Below are 14,352 nucleotides of genomic sequence, written 5' to 3'. Positions count from 1 at the left end.
CAGACGTAATTATACGTTTACGTGTGCTTATACGTATCAGCTTGTCCACGTCTTATCGAGAGATTCCCCGACGAATCGAATAATTCGAAATCTAAATTTGTCGTCGACATGGTTACGCGGTGATTCGCCGATCTCGACAAGCTCCTTTTTCTTTTTTTAATGCAAGCTGAATGTGGTAGCTTTCACAGCACGACCCTAACAATGATATTTAGAATGAAATGGGGCACGACTAAATGCCACTAAAGACACCTTGCAAGAAAAACCGAACGAACTCTTCGGCCAACTCGATAGAATTAGGCCATCGGAAGGCCATTATTCATTATAGTGATCCTTACCAGTGGAACATTAATAATTTCTCCCTCGAAACCTGTTTACTTTCAGAATGCAGGTCGAACTCGATGGGTGCGGTGATGACCAGGAATTCGGAGATGTTCAGCTGCCTTGTGAGCGACACCGAGGAACACTTCAGACAGCACAGGGACAGTTTATCGCCCCGCGCGGAGAACCGATCGGCCGGGATACACCCGAAACCAGAGCTGAACGTGACGAGCTCGAGCTCGTCGTCGGAGGAGTCTCGCGACGACAGAGCTGCGTCTGCCGATTCCGATGTCCCGAAGCGACAGAAAAGCAAAGAGAATTACACCACGTTCCATAGCGATCTCAGCAACTCGCAGTCGTTGACGCACCAGGATCAGTGTTGTCCTGGTTTCACGATGTCGAAGAGCGGCAAAACGCGCCATCAGAGCAACGGATGCTGCATCGCCTAGTAGGACAAGCCGAGAGTCTATCCATCGATTTGCCTTCTCGACGAGTTGACCTCGTTGTTTCGACGGTGTGTACACCGAGCGTGATCGAACTCATGGTTGCGAGTATACAGAGTGTCCCACGCAACTGGAACAAGCTACAGCTCTGAAAGGATAGAAGATAGAAAGGAAAATTCGTTGGACAAAATCAATCGGGGGCGATGGTAATTAATCGCTTCGAATATTCCGAAATCACCTGTTTAGAGTAGCAGGATCGTTCAGAGACTGACGACCCAAGTAGTGTTGACACGACGACGATACAAATGCATTCTGAAAAGATTCTTTGATCGCAACTTTGGTACGTGTACTTGGGCGTTTCTCGCGATATCAGTTCGATTCGAACGATTACAACGTACACTTTCGTCGCGAGTTCACCCGAGCATCGACTCGCGCCGTTTGTTCGAATCACCGTTTCCTGAATAGCGTTCTCCACTCGAGAACTTTTTCAATTTCGCAAAAGATATCGCGTGTCTGCTTTGACACGTCTGTTGAGATTTTCTGTAACGAAAAATGGCCGGCCATCGAGTTCTCGCATCTTCGTGATCTTATCGTTGTTTGAAGAAACAGGGACGATCTTAAGATTACATTAAGAAAAAGCGAAACTCTGTCTAGCGAAACTCTCTTCTATCTTTTAGCGTGTCAGAACGACAGCTTGTCCAAGTTGCGTGGGACACTTAGTATATCGTTCATTTTTCATTGGTCGAGCACTGACACCCTTAGGACGACGTGGAACCCGCTTTATATTTCGCTGATGGTCGCTTTTATATTTTGATCGCGGGATTAGCGTCGCAGAGGTTGCGTCAGTCGTTGGAAACTGTCGTTTGAAATATTTTCGTTTATTAAATTCGAGAGATATAAATTTCGACGTTTTACTGGAATTGCAGTGTTAACTTTGTGACGGTGACACACGCTACTATCAACGTGTGAACTCCGATAAAGCTACACTATCGCCAGCATAAGTTTAAGACACTTTCGGTGTGAGACGAGATTGCGCCAATTGACGCAAATTCCATGTTTCTCGTTGTCTTCGTTTTCTAGTTGTTCTACTATAGATCTATCGTTTCATTCATCGTACGTATAATATACAAATATCATGTCATTGTACATTATTGTTCAAAATATGAGATCGTTAGGTAATCCCATGAAAAGTAAAAATTTGCAAGAAAGCTTTACGTGCGGAATTTTATTCGAGCAAGAGATACCATAGCATTGATTTCGAATTAATATGTCTATTATGTTTCGAATTAATCGAAATAATAAATGAAATTGATAGACGATTCGCTGTATATGTAAAATACAGTTGAGCAAGAGATTTCAAGTTGTCCGATAATGTACGTAAAACGATACCGAAGAGAGAGAGAGAGAGAGAGAGAGAGAGAGAGAGAGAGAGTATAGTAAGACAAGCTGAATAATTCCATTTTTTAAAAAATGCCTTAACGTTTCTGTTAAAATGCACGTTCGTCGATTAATTTGTCGGGAATCGAACGATGGATGGTTCTTCATACGCAATGTTGGAATTTTTGAATTTATGTACAGATACGTAGACATAAATTTAGAATTCTAAGCGCTGCTGTTTTAAGAAAGTATTTATTATAGATACGTTACAGACATAAGAAGGATAAGCAAAGTAACGTTTAGATAGTAGTTTAAATTATTGAATTTTTTAATGTTACGAGGAACGAAAGATGTAACATCAATGACGAAAAGAAAAGATCTCGATCAACAACAAAAAAAAAAGGGTAGAGATTTATTATCATCACCTTCCTTTTAATCGACATTAATCTATCGATTATAAATAATAGAAATATCGTGTCTATAAATGTTATTAAATAATTAGACTGCGGATATTTAAGCAACTTCGTATCTTTGTAAATAATTAAAACGAAACCTAGATAGTTTATCTTATCTACCAAATATATTAACAAAAGATAAAATACTCTGAATATTTTGCGTATATATATTCGCGTATCTTCATTCTGTGTATTTTTGCATTCTCAGATTTCCCAAAAAACGTATAAAAATCCGCAGTCTATTTACGATATATGTATACTGACTCACGATAGTATTAGAACACTTACGATTTTAGAACAATTTTATGTGCATATTGTATATTAAACATTTTGAAACTTTGTTAGTACTATAATGAAAGGTATTTGATAACGAAAATTCATTAGTACTACGATACTTGTCACGATTGTATTGGTAAAATATGAAATCAGTCTGAATATGAATATAAAAATTGCAAAACACTTATTGCAAATGCGTTAATAAAAAATTAATATACAGTTACAAATAGCCATCCGAAGGATACGATAACAATAATAATTGTTAATATCCAGGTTTAACAATGTAACGCTTAATCGACTGTTTTTAAATACTTTTGTCATCTCTACGAAATATAAATACAGAGTCTGTTCGACTAACACGTAAAATCGGGCAGGATGCGATTCTTTGCGGAAAAATAAGGAAAAGTATGGAATCAAATTTCTCGGATCAGTTTTCGAGAATATGAGATTTGAAAATTTATCGAGTACACCCGAACGTGGTTGATTCGAAACTGGACAGGGTTGAACTATCAACGAGAAGTTATTCTACGCGTGAAAATAAATCAGAAACGTAGAATGATATTTTCCCATTTAAAATTTTATTTTCAAGAAAATAGGATGAATTTTCAAACTTATTTTTCTCGCAAACGAAGAGTCTCCCGAACAAACGTTACTCTCACACGTACAACGATTATTTATTCCTGTCCAGCCCAATCAGTGAAATCGGCCACGTTCAATTATACTTGATAAATTTTCGAACTAGATTTTCTCTAATCGTTAAAAGCTCAAGTCGAGAATAAACAAATTTTACTTCACGGTCTTCTCTCATCTTTCCACGTTCGATCGCGTCCTGCTCGCGTGTTCGCGTTAAATGCCTCGTAGTTCTATGTACTGACATCTTCAGATCGATTTGAAACGTTATCAATGTAATCATGGTAATCGAGTTTCAGTAACAGTGGCAACAACAAATTTCAAAATGTTTTCTCGTATAACGCACGCAATACATTGTCCGCGAGTAGTCGAATAGTTTTCGCGACTCGGTGCACGAATAACATTGTTTGCTGTACGTATAACGCGTATTTAATATTTCAAACGACAGTTTGCAGCGATTTGGCCGGCGCACGAAAAGGGAACAAGCGAGAAACGTAGTAGCACTTGGTTTTAGCGGAAATTTGAAAGTGGACCGTGTGCGTTGTCGATCGAAACCGACGTTCTGCAATTCTCAACGATTGCAATTCAAAAGTGTCTTAAATGAAATTTATATATAGTATATTCTTGTCACGTAAGTTAATATCGATACTCGTATCGTACATTTTAAATCGAATAAGAAGCAGAAAGTCACCAAGAACTTAGGTTTCTTTTAATACTCGTCGCGTGTGACTCTTCCAGTTTCTCTGTCAGATACTCCTTTCATATCCGATTGTAATCTCTGTTTTCGCGAACATGGTTCGTCGCGTCGATAGCTTTAAATCTATTAAACGGAGATGACGTTTATCACCGATTGATCGACGAAATACGATAAGATGAGATGTAACGAAGTGAACGAAAAATTGGCCAGATAAGCGAACGAATTAGCGGAGACGTAGTCTCTTTTCTTCATCTTTTGATAATTAATTTTAAGCTTTGTCTGTGAAGAATATCGTTTGAAATGTTTGCCTGCATTAATTGATTAATTAATCTTGATCTCAAGCGTTAATTCGTTACGATGATATTATAAAGTTAGAACTATTTTCTGTTACAACTTGCACCTGGCGCTATAAATTACGCTAAAGTCTGATAGATTCATTTACATTTAATTCGCGTAATAAATTCATTTCGGAACAATTCAATTGGCACGTAATCAACGGAAGATCACGAGGTTAATCGGTGTTTTCTTTTACATTGATCTGTTGAATTTTCATTGGGTTTATTTAATGAGGAATATCATGCTGTAAGAAGTAACACAAATAATAAATATGTTAAGTATTTTCAATATAATTATGGATGTATCTCTTAATATTTATGCTGTATTTTATAAAAACAATTCAAGAACCAACTTCTATAAATTTAATATCGTCCCCTTAACTGAAAATTAATTTTCTTCGATCGCATATCTGTTGGCTGTCAACGAACGTTGCTCGATAAATTCGATAAAGCAATAGCAATCGTGTTACGTTTACAAAACCATACGTACGACTTTACAGCGAATCTAAAGAATTATAGCAGATACGTAAAGAAACAATTTTGAAATAACGAAAGATTAAAAGACTAAATGTGTATAGTTAACAACATATTTTGTTTTTTAAAACGAAGATAACGAGCGTTACGAAGTCGTTGTGTATTTTCAAACTGTTCAATTTTAAATCTACGACCGAAGAATTGTATACAAAAAAAAAACTTACTCTGTTTCTTAAAATAAAAATGACGAATATATGTAAGAACTTGTTATATATGTAATTTTCAAATTTGCAATTGTTTCTTAATAACGTTATTTGTAATAGCGTAATTACTCGCGATATTATTATTTCGTCTCATCGTACGTATTACGAAATATGAAAAAGATCGTGTTATTAAATTATCGCTGTACGAATAATTTTCTGAATATCGTTGCTTGCTCCGGATTGAAAATTGTTAATCCTTACGATTATATAAATATCGAGAATAAAAATTTATACTGCGCGATACTTACTACCTTCCACCAAGGGCTTTTATATTCACCTTAAAACGCATCTCTGTTCGTTTCTTGAAATAAAAAATAAAGAATCGAGTAACATCACGTGCACATTCTCAATACCGTTTTATTCCGTATTATTATTCATATTTTATTTCAGAATCCAGCGTAATATTCACGTTGGATGGCCGACAAAAATAAATTAAAATAAACGAAATATCTCGACTATAAATGTTTGAATATAAACACGTTTAAAAAGTTTTCTCGCAAATAAAATATTTTATTGCCAAAAAAAAAGTACGACTATTTGCTATTTACAACTTGAAATAATATTTTACACAGCTGTGACCAATACTGGCAACCAAGAACTGTACCGCAAGTTAGATGTCCATTAATTAGCAATCGATGCTGTATCCTTTAATTATAAATCGAAACTGGCATGTAACTTCGCAGAATGTCTCACTTCATTTTACGTATTTTCCAGATTGCGTGTACCAGCATGAATAGTCGATTTGAAAACGCCACTTCGGTCGTACGTTTCTCATTCGCCTTTGATTCTTTATGCAGAAATAATAGATTCTCGGAAGAGTTTAATTAACGCAATTCAGTCTTTCAATTAAACAAATCGTCAACCGTGGTTTCACCTATTGCTTGCAATCGTTTGCGTGACGGATTGAACGAATCAATTTCGCGTAGCTGTTCCTTGAATATCGACTATGAAACGGAATATTTAATGACAGTAATCGTCCCTGTTGAACGGATCTTCAATGTTCTACAATTGATAGGTCTGGCTAAACTTCATAGGCCAGTCTTTGGCAAGTAGTCGTGGAAAATACATTGAAACATCGAACATCTCGGCATGGATAGTACTCAATATGAGTACTTGAGACTCAATAAGTACCTTCTATTTACGATCGGCATCTGGCCGTATCAAACTACTCTGCAAAGGAGTTTGGTTGCGATCGTTTTCATTCCCATCATTGTTGCTCAAGTGATCCTACAGGTATTGATGCACATTGTGAGACAAATATATTCCACCTCACAGTCAGATATCGGACTTGATTTATAAATATCTATATCTGCAGAGTTATTTTGTTCATTGCAACGAACCTCGAATTATTCGCACCTCGACTTATTCCGCCGATTAATTACGTTACTCAGTGTATACTCTGCTGTTCGCTGAAACCCGGCGAAACAAATATCAATGTATCGAAATAACTGCGCGTATTTTCATTTTCGTTCTGCTATCAAATATAGTTTTACAAACGTTATATTTTAAATATTTTCGACATCCGATCGTCTTCATGCTTTGACAGTGTAATAAAGCGGCGAATGATTCAATGAACGATTTAAAAAATAACTCCACGGTGGTCATTGGTGACCGGAGAGCTCGAACTTCTTACAATTGTAAAAATTGTATGAAAATTGACAGTTAGGGCATTTTGAATATAACCGATGAATAGAAGATACCTTGAAATAAAAAGTACCCCATCGAGCAATTAAACATTTTTATTAGAACGTCAATAAAAAAAAAAAAAAATGAAAACAGTTCTTGCATATAACGGTGCACTGTGTCTGCATCCATATCTTTGAGGAATAATCTACGAATATTATTATAAACACAGCTCAGAAAGTAATCGTAAATGCTGCTTTCTAATCGTATAATTGAAGTTAGAAGCTTGTACATATCTTACTATTATACATAGAATGAACAAATACCGTTTACTAATATCTTCTACACGTTTCAACAATATACAGATAACTGGTGGTACAAGCGGAAAGGGGGTGATTCTATGCGAAAAAAGAAGTCGAAAATATAGAATAAAAATTTTTCGTTCGAGGTTTTGTTTTCGAGAAAATCGACTTTGAATTTTCGCTCGGTACGCGTGCACTTTATCGCGTCTCGTTATAACGGATCTCACTGTAGATCGTTGTCTCGATGGAAAAATTAAAAAAAATTTTTATTCTACATTTTCGACTTCTTTTTTCGCGTAGAATCACCCCCTTTCCGCTTGTACCACCAGTTACCAACCACCCTGTATTCTGCGCGTTTCGCTTACGACGAAATAACGAATGCGAATGGTTTGTTGAAATAAACGAAGCCTTGTTACAATATGTCGCTGTCAACTGTTACCAAGGTGCCACGGTGGTCACCGGTGACCACCAATAAGATAAATGGTCCATTGGGAAGAATGTCGTCTTATATGATCAATTTATTACTAGTTTGCCATTATATGTTTTGAATAATAAAAATATTCTCGTGGGGTTCTAAGCGAACCTTGTGATTTCGGCGTGGCAGTCAAAGTGTTGATAGTTGGTTTGCGTGTAACGATGCTGGAAAATTAATACAAGTTGAGATTCGCGTAATTATTTCCATGTTATTTTACTTCGATGTACCCTGTATAGTTTGATGTGAATGTAATAGTCTTGTGTTACGTAATAGTCGTTATCATATGCTATATGTATATTATTAAGAAATTTTCATTTCTTCTCTCGTGGAACGTTTTACCGAAATATCAATTTCATTGGAATTTGTATGGATTTCCTTCTTTCAGGGTGGCGGTATGATAACTGCCATAACTGCCAACGACATAGACTCGCTACTGGAAGGTTTCGCGCCTTTTATGATCAGTTTGATGTGCCTCGCAAAGTATATCAATTTCTTTTACAATTTCAAACAGGTAAGTTTGCCGTCTCTGCGTAAGTCTCTCGTGTCGAAGTTAACGTTAACGTTCACGTGAATCACACAGATGAAACGTTTGCTGGATATTATGCGAGAAGACTGGGAAATTTACAAAAAGCTGAGAAACGAGTACGATCTTCTTTGTGAACAATACGCGATAGGAAAGAAAATTACTATCAGTTTTGTAGGTAAGGCGACCTTGCAACTTGCGATACAGCGTTTAAAAGTGATTAATACTGTGAGTATCTCGTACGTACTAACCTTCTAATAATATTTATATTAGTAACGTATACGATACAATATATTAATAACATTTACGTCATGTATCCTTAACGTAGATCGATTGTAAGAAAATTTGAATGTCCTAGAAACCTGAGAATATTTTATCCATTTCACTCTGAAGCTATTGCTGTATCGTTCAAACATAATATCTATGTATTTATTATCTTTTGCTCTTTGGCTTTAGTTTTCCAAATTCTATGCCCACTTATTCTGATCTTACTCTTTAGCGAACGCTATATAAACTCTGTTCAAACTTTTGATAGATAAATTTTTATATCGCGAGCATTTTCGAAGATTCTCAAGATACTCGACAACGCGTGTTAAAATTCTTTCGGAATTACTAGATCGAGCGGAAGATTTTATACCGAGTTGCTATTATTATTAAAATATTCTAAATCGATTTAGAACTTTCAACAATTCGCACTACATACAGTAAACTAGCATAATTAATATCGACAAATTGAAATCGCACGATACGCGTGTTGTCGATTATATCGAAGATTAATGCGAATTCCAGTCAAAGCGATCTTTATTTCCTAAAAAAAAAAAAAAAAAAAAAAAAAAATGGGCAAAATTCGATGGGCAGTGGAATTTGTTATCTTTGTCTCGCGTCGCTCGAAATTCAGATTTCATTTAGCGAAGATAAATATCAGAAATACGTTTTACGAAATTTACGAGCGTACAAGGAAGTAAGAAAATTGGAAAAATAAGAGAAAAATGAAGGGGAAAGGAAAACAGACGAAACGATGCTTTCAAATTTCCGCAACTTTAATTCGTTACGTTGACCACAGCTTTCTTGTTCGGATTAATAACACCGTTTGCGGCAATGCCATTGCTGCTGAATGCAGCTGACGCTTTAGGACTCTGCAATATATCCGACGACCGACCGTTGGCGTTTCGTGTTGAACATTTCGTCGACGTGGACAAATACTACTTTCCTCTTTTGGTTCACTCGTACATTGGTACTTTGGCGTACACCACAATTGTTTTGGCTATCAACTCGATAATAGCTGTCTATGTTCTACACGAGAGTGGACTTTGCGAAGTTTTAAGGTAACCGTATTAACTGTATGGATAGAAATTTCCGTCGAAACTTTCGATCGATCTCCGTGCAGTTTCGTTGTCCTCTGTTCAATTAAATTTCACGAAAATTTCGCTGTTAATACGACTACGAATAGAGCGAAAAATTGACAAAGATTGCGATATTTATTTTGATGTGAAAAGTGGTATGGTGAAATTGAAAAATAAAAGTACGATCTGCGTAAAATTGTTGGAAAGTAAGAAGCAATTAATGAAAATCGTTGAAAAGGAAGAATTTATTTATCAAGCAATCGATATTTTTTATGAAGCTTTTAAAATCTTAGCAAAAGTTTCTTCGAGTGGTTAAGTGTGTACGATATTTGTGCAGGCAAAAAGTGCATACGTTTTTATATTTCTGAGAAATTCCTCTGATTGATCTATGGACACTGACAGGGTTAATATAACTATTTAATGAACAATTCTGAATTTCTGAAATTAATTTCCTCCAAAAGCATCGAATATCAAAGGTTTCTACATTGTGACTCGATGTTACCAGAGAAGAGACGAATTAATACGAAATATTATTGCATATACGTTTTTAACGTTAGCCGATTTAAAAACGAGATTTCAACGTTTAATACGTTAATTGATTTCTCTCAAGTGCAATCTTCGTTAATCGAAAATTTCCAGATCTTTTTCATACTTTCTCAAACGATTACGATTACCTACGAACTCCTGCGAAATTTGTGTTTTTATCATAGTTTAGAACGTTTCGAATTTTTCAAATTGTCACGCACGATTAAATAAACTAACTAGATAAATAAACTAATTAAATAAAGCTAACGAGAGACATCGTCTACGATGAAATCTCATATTTTTAATAAGAATCGAAAGAGCGCTCTACGAAGCTGGTAAAAATATTTTGAAAAATGCTATTGCAACTGATTTAGCAGTCAGCTCCATTTGTCGTTTATTAACTTTCTTTTGCGACAAGTAAGTTACAAAGGTTTATTTTGTACAGTGAGTGCGTGTTGCCACGTTGTAATCGAATATTATTTTTTCACGAAGAGAAGCTCTATGCGTTCGTTCAAAAATATCCTAATAGATAAAGCGATAAAAATTTGCAAAAATAGATGCAACTCCCAAATTAATCATAATAGACAGTAGATCTTTATCCATTCAATGTATGTTCGACTTTAAAGCTGCAAAGATGCACAGAACGTACAGAAGATGGAAAAATCTACGAAATATCCAAAGCATAGCACTTGTTGTGATATTTACAGCGAATAAAACGATCTTCTCTTTCTTCTCTAATCGTAGTCATGAAAATATAAAATTACACAGTCTGCAGATCGTCGATAGCGTTGTTTAAAATATTTTTGCCAACATTGTACGCTCTTTCAAATACTCTTTCAATCTGTATCGAACGATTAATGCAATTAACGTTCCTTGTAAGAAGATAAACGAAGAACTCTTTTAATCGTCAAATTGTTAATCGTGAAATCGTAATTGTTTAGATTCAAGCTAGAAAACTTCGTAAGCTGCAAAGATGCACAGAACGTACGGAAGATGGAAAAATCTACGAAATATCAAAAGTATAGCACTTGTTGTGATATTTATAGCGAATAAAACGATCTTTTCTTTCTCCTCTAATCGTAGTCATGAAAATATAAAATTACACAGTCTATAGATCGTCGATAGCGTTGTTTAAAATATTTTTGCCAACATTGTACGCTCTTTCAAATACTCTTTCAATCTGTATCGAACGATTAATGCAATTAACGTTCCTTTTAAGAAGATAAACGAAGAACTCTTTTAATCGTGAAATCGTAACTGTTTAGATTCAAACTAGAAAACTTCGTGGAAAGCGACGTGATGGACGTGAAACTACATGCCAATAAACGCGATGATAAATGGTATGAAAATGCCAGGGACTGCGTAATACTGCACAAACACATAATCGAGTCAGTATTATTATTAATCGTCTCAGATTGTTCTCTATTCGCGTTCTTTGTCGCGTTTCTCTTCGTTTCTAAGTGTTTCCAATGAAATAAAAATATCGATCTTTACATCTCTCCTTCGCTAATCAAGATTCGCTAATATACTCGAGGACGCAAATACAACGTCTTACTTGCTTCAGATAGGATTCAACATGATTTGCGTAAGCTTCACACAGTTCCAGGTCGGTTTCCAATTCGGATCAAGTTCATTTTATCGTTTCTCAGCAACACGATATACACGTTAATTGTTTGTCATTGCGATTAGGCGGTAATAAACATACAAGAAAACGCAGCCTTGGCTTTTAGATATATCTCGGTGACGATTTCCTTGCTATGCGATCTTCTATTCGTAAGCTGGCCAGGACAACAGCTGTCGGACTCCACCGAACGTATATTCGAATTTACGTAAGGATTTTTCTTTAATCTTTTCTATCCATCGACTTTCTTCTGACGAATGAAAAGCGCTGAGGAAGGATCTGCGTTAATTAAACGCAGAGTGTCTTATAGTTTGGCAGAGATGGAAATTTTGTCGGTACGTTATACGAGTAAAATGAAGAACAAAAATGTTGTACGAAAGTATTTGGAATTTGAGGTTTTGGTAAAAAATTGTAATAGAAATATGAAATACGAAGACAACGATACTTTGGCTATAATTTCCGCGATATTTTCGCCCTGATTTCACGTTATGTTAGATTTTGATGCGCAGCTAATATTAGAAAAATTAAAAGTGCAGCTTTCGATGAGAACATTCCGCTATCTCGTGTTACGTTGGAAAACTTGTTAATTATGTTATATCTTATGCACTGTTTAAAAATGATTGAACAAATGACGATAGTTTATCTTATTCGTGTGCTTTTTAATATCTTCGATATGAAAGAATATAAGAGAGATGGATATATAAATTATTTAATCGTCGTAGATTGCATGGAAATTTTAACTACAGATAGTATATAAACAAATTAGAAAATTATTCTTTCGTGGTATATAAATTTTAATAGTAGGACTTTTATAATCCTGCAAATTTCTTTCCTTTCTCAGTGGTAAATTTCATGTTATTTAAGGGGCTGTCCTGAATTAGAATGTTCTAAAACAGCGTCTTTTTGTAATTTTTTTTAGAAGGGAAAGAAAGAAATGAAGTTATTGAATTTTGAGGTATGGTTTTATATATATTTAACGAATACAAACAAATTTTTTTTAAAGTAAAATAAAAAATTGTAACGGATTTCTAAGCCTATTTCATGGACTGCAGTTTTCAATCGGCGTGAAAGATCCAACTCGTAATTGTTGACCGAAATAAAAAACCAAAAAAGGATTAAATTATTATATATTTTTCTTCTCGATGAACTAAAAAAAAAGGGCAGAAAATAGTGTGAAATTAAAAGTTTTGACGGGTTTAAAGAAAACATGTGTTTTATAAAAAGAAAAAATAAACGTTAAGGTGCTGTATCAATTATTTAAAAATACTTTTTGACGAACTTTTTTGCTTCAACTAGAAGAAAAATATACAATAATTTAATCCTTTTTTGATTTTTTCTTTCGGTCAAGAATTACGAGGTGGATCCTTCCCGTCGATTGAAAACTGCAGCCCATGAAATAGGCTCAGAAATCTGTTACAATTTTATATTTTACTTTAAAAAAAATTTGCTTGTATTCGTTAAACATATATAAAAGCATATCTCAAAATTCAATAACTTCATTTCTCTGCTTCCCTTCTAAAAAAAATCACAAAAAGACGCTGTCTTAGAACATTCTAATTCAGGACACCCCCTTAATAGAGTTTCATGTAGTAGTCAAGTAGGTGATTCTAGTACTACTTAATAAATAGATTCGCGAAGTAAAGTAGACGACAAATCAAATTATGTAGATTAAAGTAGAAATTGTAGATTACAAATTAAAGATTCAAAGGAACGTACATATTTTCAGAACAAACGGCAAATGGTATCTATCATCGATTAATTGCAGGAAGCTTTTAATGATGATGCTATCAAAAAGCATAACGCCTCTGAAATTAACAGCCTACAAATTCTACACTTTAAATTTAGAGAGTTTCAGTGCGGTAAGATTTATTTTCTACATTGATCGTTCTCTAAATCGTCGTCAAGTCATTCTCAAGTTGAATGATCATTCAGGTCCATATCGTATCATCATCATAAATACCAAATTTTACACATATATCGATATTGACAATCAATTAACGTTAATCGAAGGATCACGTAGACCATTATTTACTTAATTAACATTCATTTAAGAAAATCTCGTAGTTCATTTTTATTTCTACAATCAAACTTTTGCTTGATTGCTCCATCAAAAACACCCATTTTCACTGCTGCTACTTTATTAAATATTATTTCCATATGTATTGTACATATGTATAATATTATTATCTTCAGACACGAAGCAGGTAATTAAATTATTTACTACATTTTTATTATCTTTCACGTTTTAAGGTTGCACGAACGTCATTTTCTTACACCATGGTTTTATGCTCCGTTCAATAATTATCAACCAATGAACGATGATTATTGACGATTATTTGCAAAGAAGAAAGAGAGTTTATAAAAACAATGTAAGCGTCTGTTGCCACGAAAGAAGCGTAGGTATCGTAAAGGTGATTGAACTATGTACTTGAAATAAAAAATAGTCTAATTGTTACTCTTTCGATTTTCCTTTAATTGCTATTTTTTTTTTTTATTCATTTAACTAAACGTTATGTTTTCAGCTTAATCCTATTTTTCTTCGATTATTTTTTTACAATACTATTTAATACTATTTAATTTTTTTACAATTTTTAAATACTACGCGAATGTAGATATATTGGATTGGCGACTAAGTGATTGCGGATTTTGTCATTAGGTGGTATCGACAACAA

General features: G+C 34.6%; 2 protein-coding genes across 6 annotated transcripts in view; both read left to right on the top strand.

The window, feature by feature from the left end:
* LOC117206932 (soluble guanylate cyclase 88E) overlaps positions 1–1,151 on the top strand; it is a 36,897-nt gene extending 35,746 nt beyond the window's left edge. For 4 of the 5 annotated variants that reach the window (XM_033446637.1, XM_033446635.1, XM_033446638.1 and 1 more), the window contains exon 13: positions 382–767. In XM_033446637.1, coding sequence (XP_033302528.1) covers positions 382–767 — 386 coding nt within the window. Of the gene's footprint in view, positions 1–381 lie in introns of all 5 variants that reach the window. The other variant, XM_033446640.1, reaches the window with a different exon arrangement.
* A 4,668-nt stretch (positions 1,152–5,819) lies between these two features.
* Positions 5,820–13,716, top strand: LOC117206958 (odorant receptor 13a-like). Its single transcript, XM_033446700.1, has 8 exons — positions 5,820–6,501; positions 8,054–8,179; positions 8,249–8,369; positions 9,255–9,516; positions 11,325–11,447; positions 11,575–11,665; positions 11,749–11,888; positions 13,407–13,716. The coding sequence occupies exons 1-8, from the start codon at positions 6,358–6,360 to the stop codon at positions 13,714–13,716; spliced, it is 1,317 nt and encodes a 438-aa protein (XP_033302591.1). The 5' UTR covers positions 5,820–6,357.
* The last annotated feature ends 636 nt before the right edge of the window (positions 13,717–14,352 follow it).

This window comes from Bombus bifarius, unplaced genomic scaffold, assembly GCF_011952205.1.
Source record: "Bombus bifarius isolate JDL3187 unplaced genomic scaffold, Bbif_JDL3187 scf7180000008014, whole genome shotgun sequence".
Taxonomy (NCBI): Eukaryota; Metazoa; Arthropoda; class Insecta; order Hymenoptera; family Apidae; genus Bombus; species Bombus bifarius.
The sequence above is the reverse complement of the archived record's forward strand: the minus strand, read 5'-3'. Positions and strand labels throughout refer to the sequence as shown.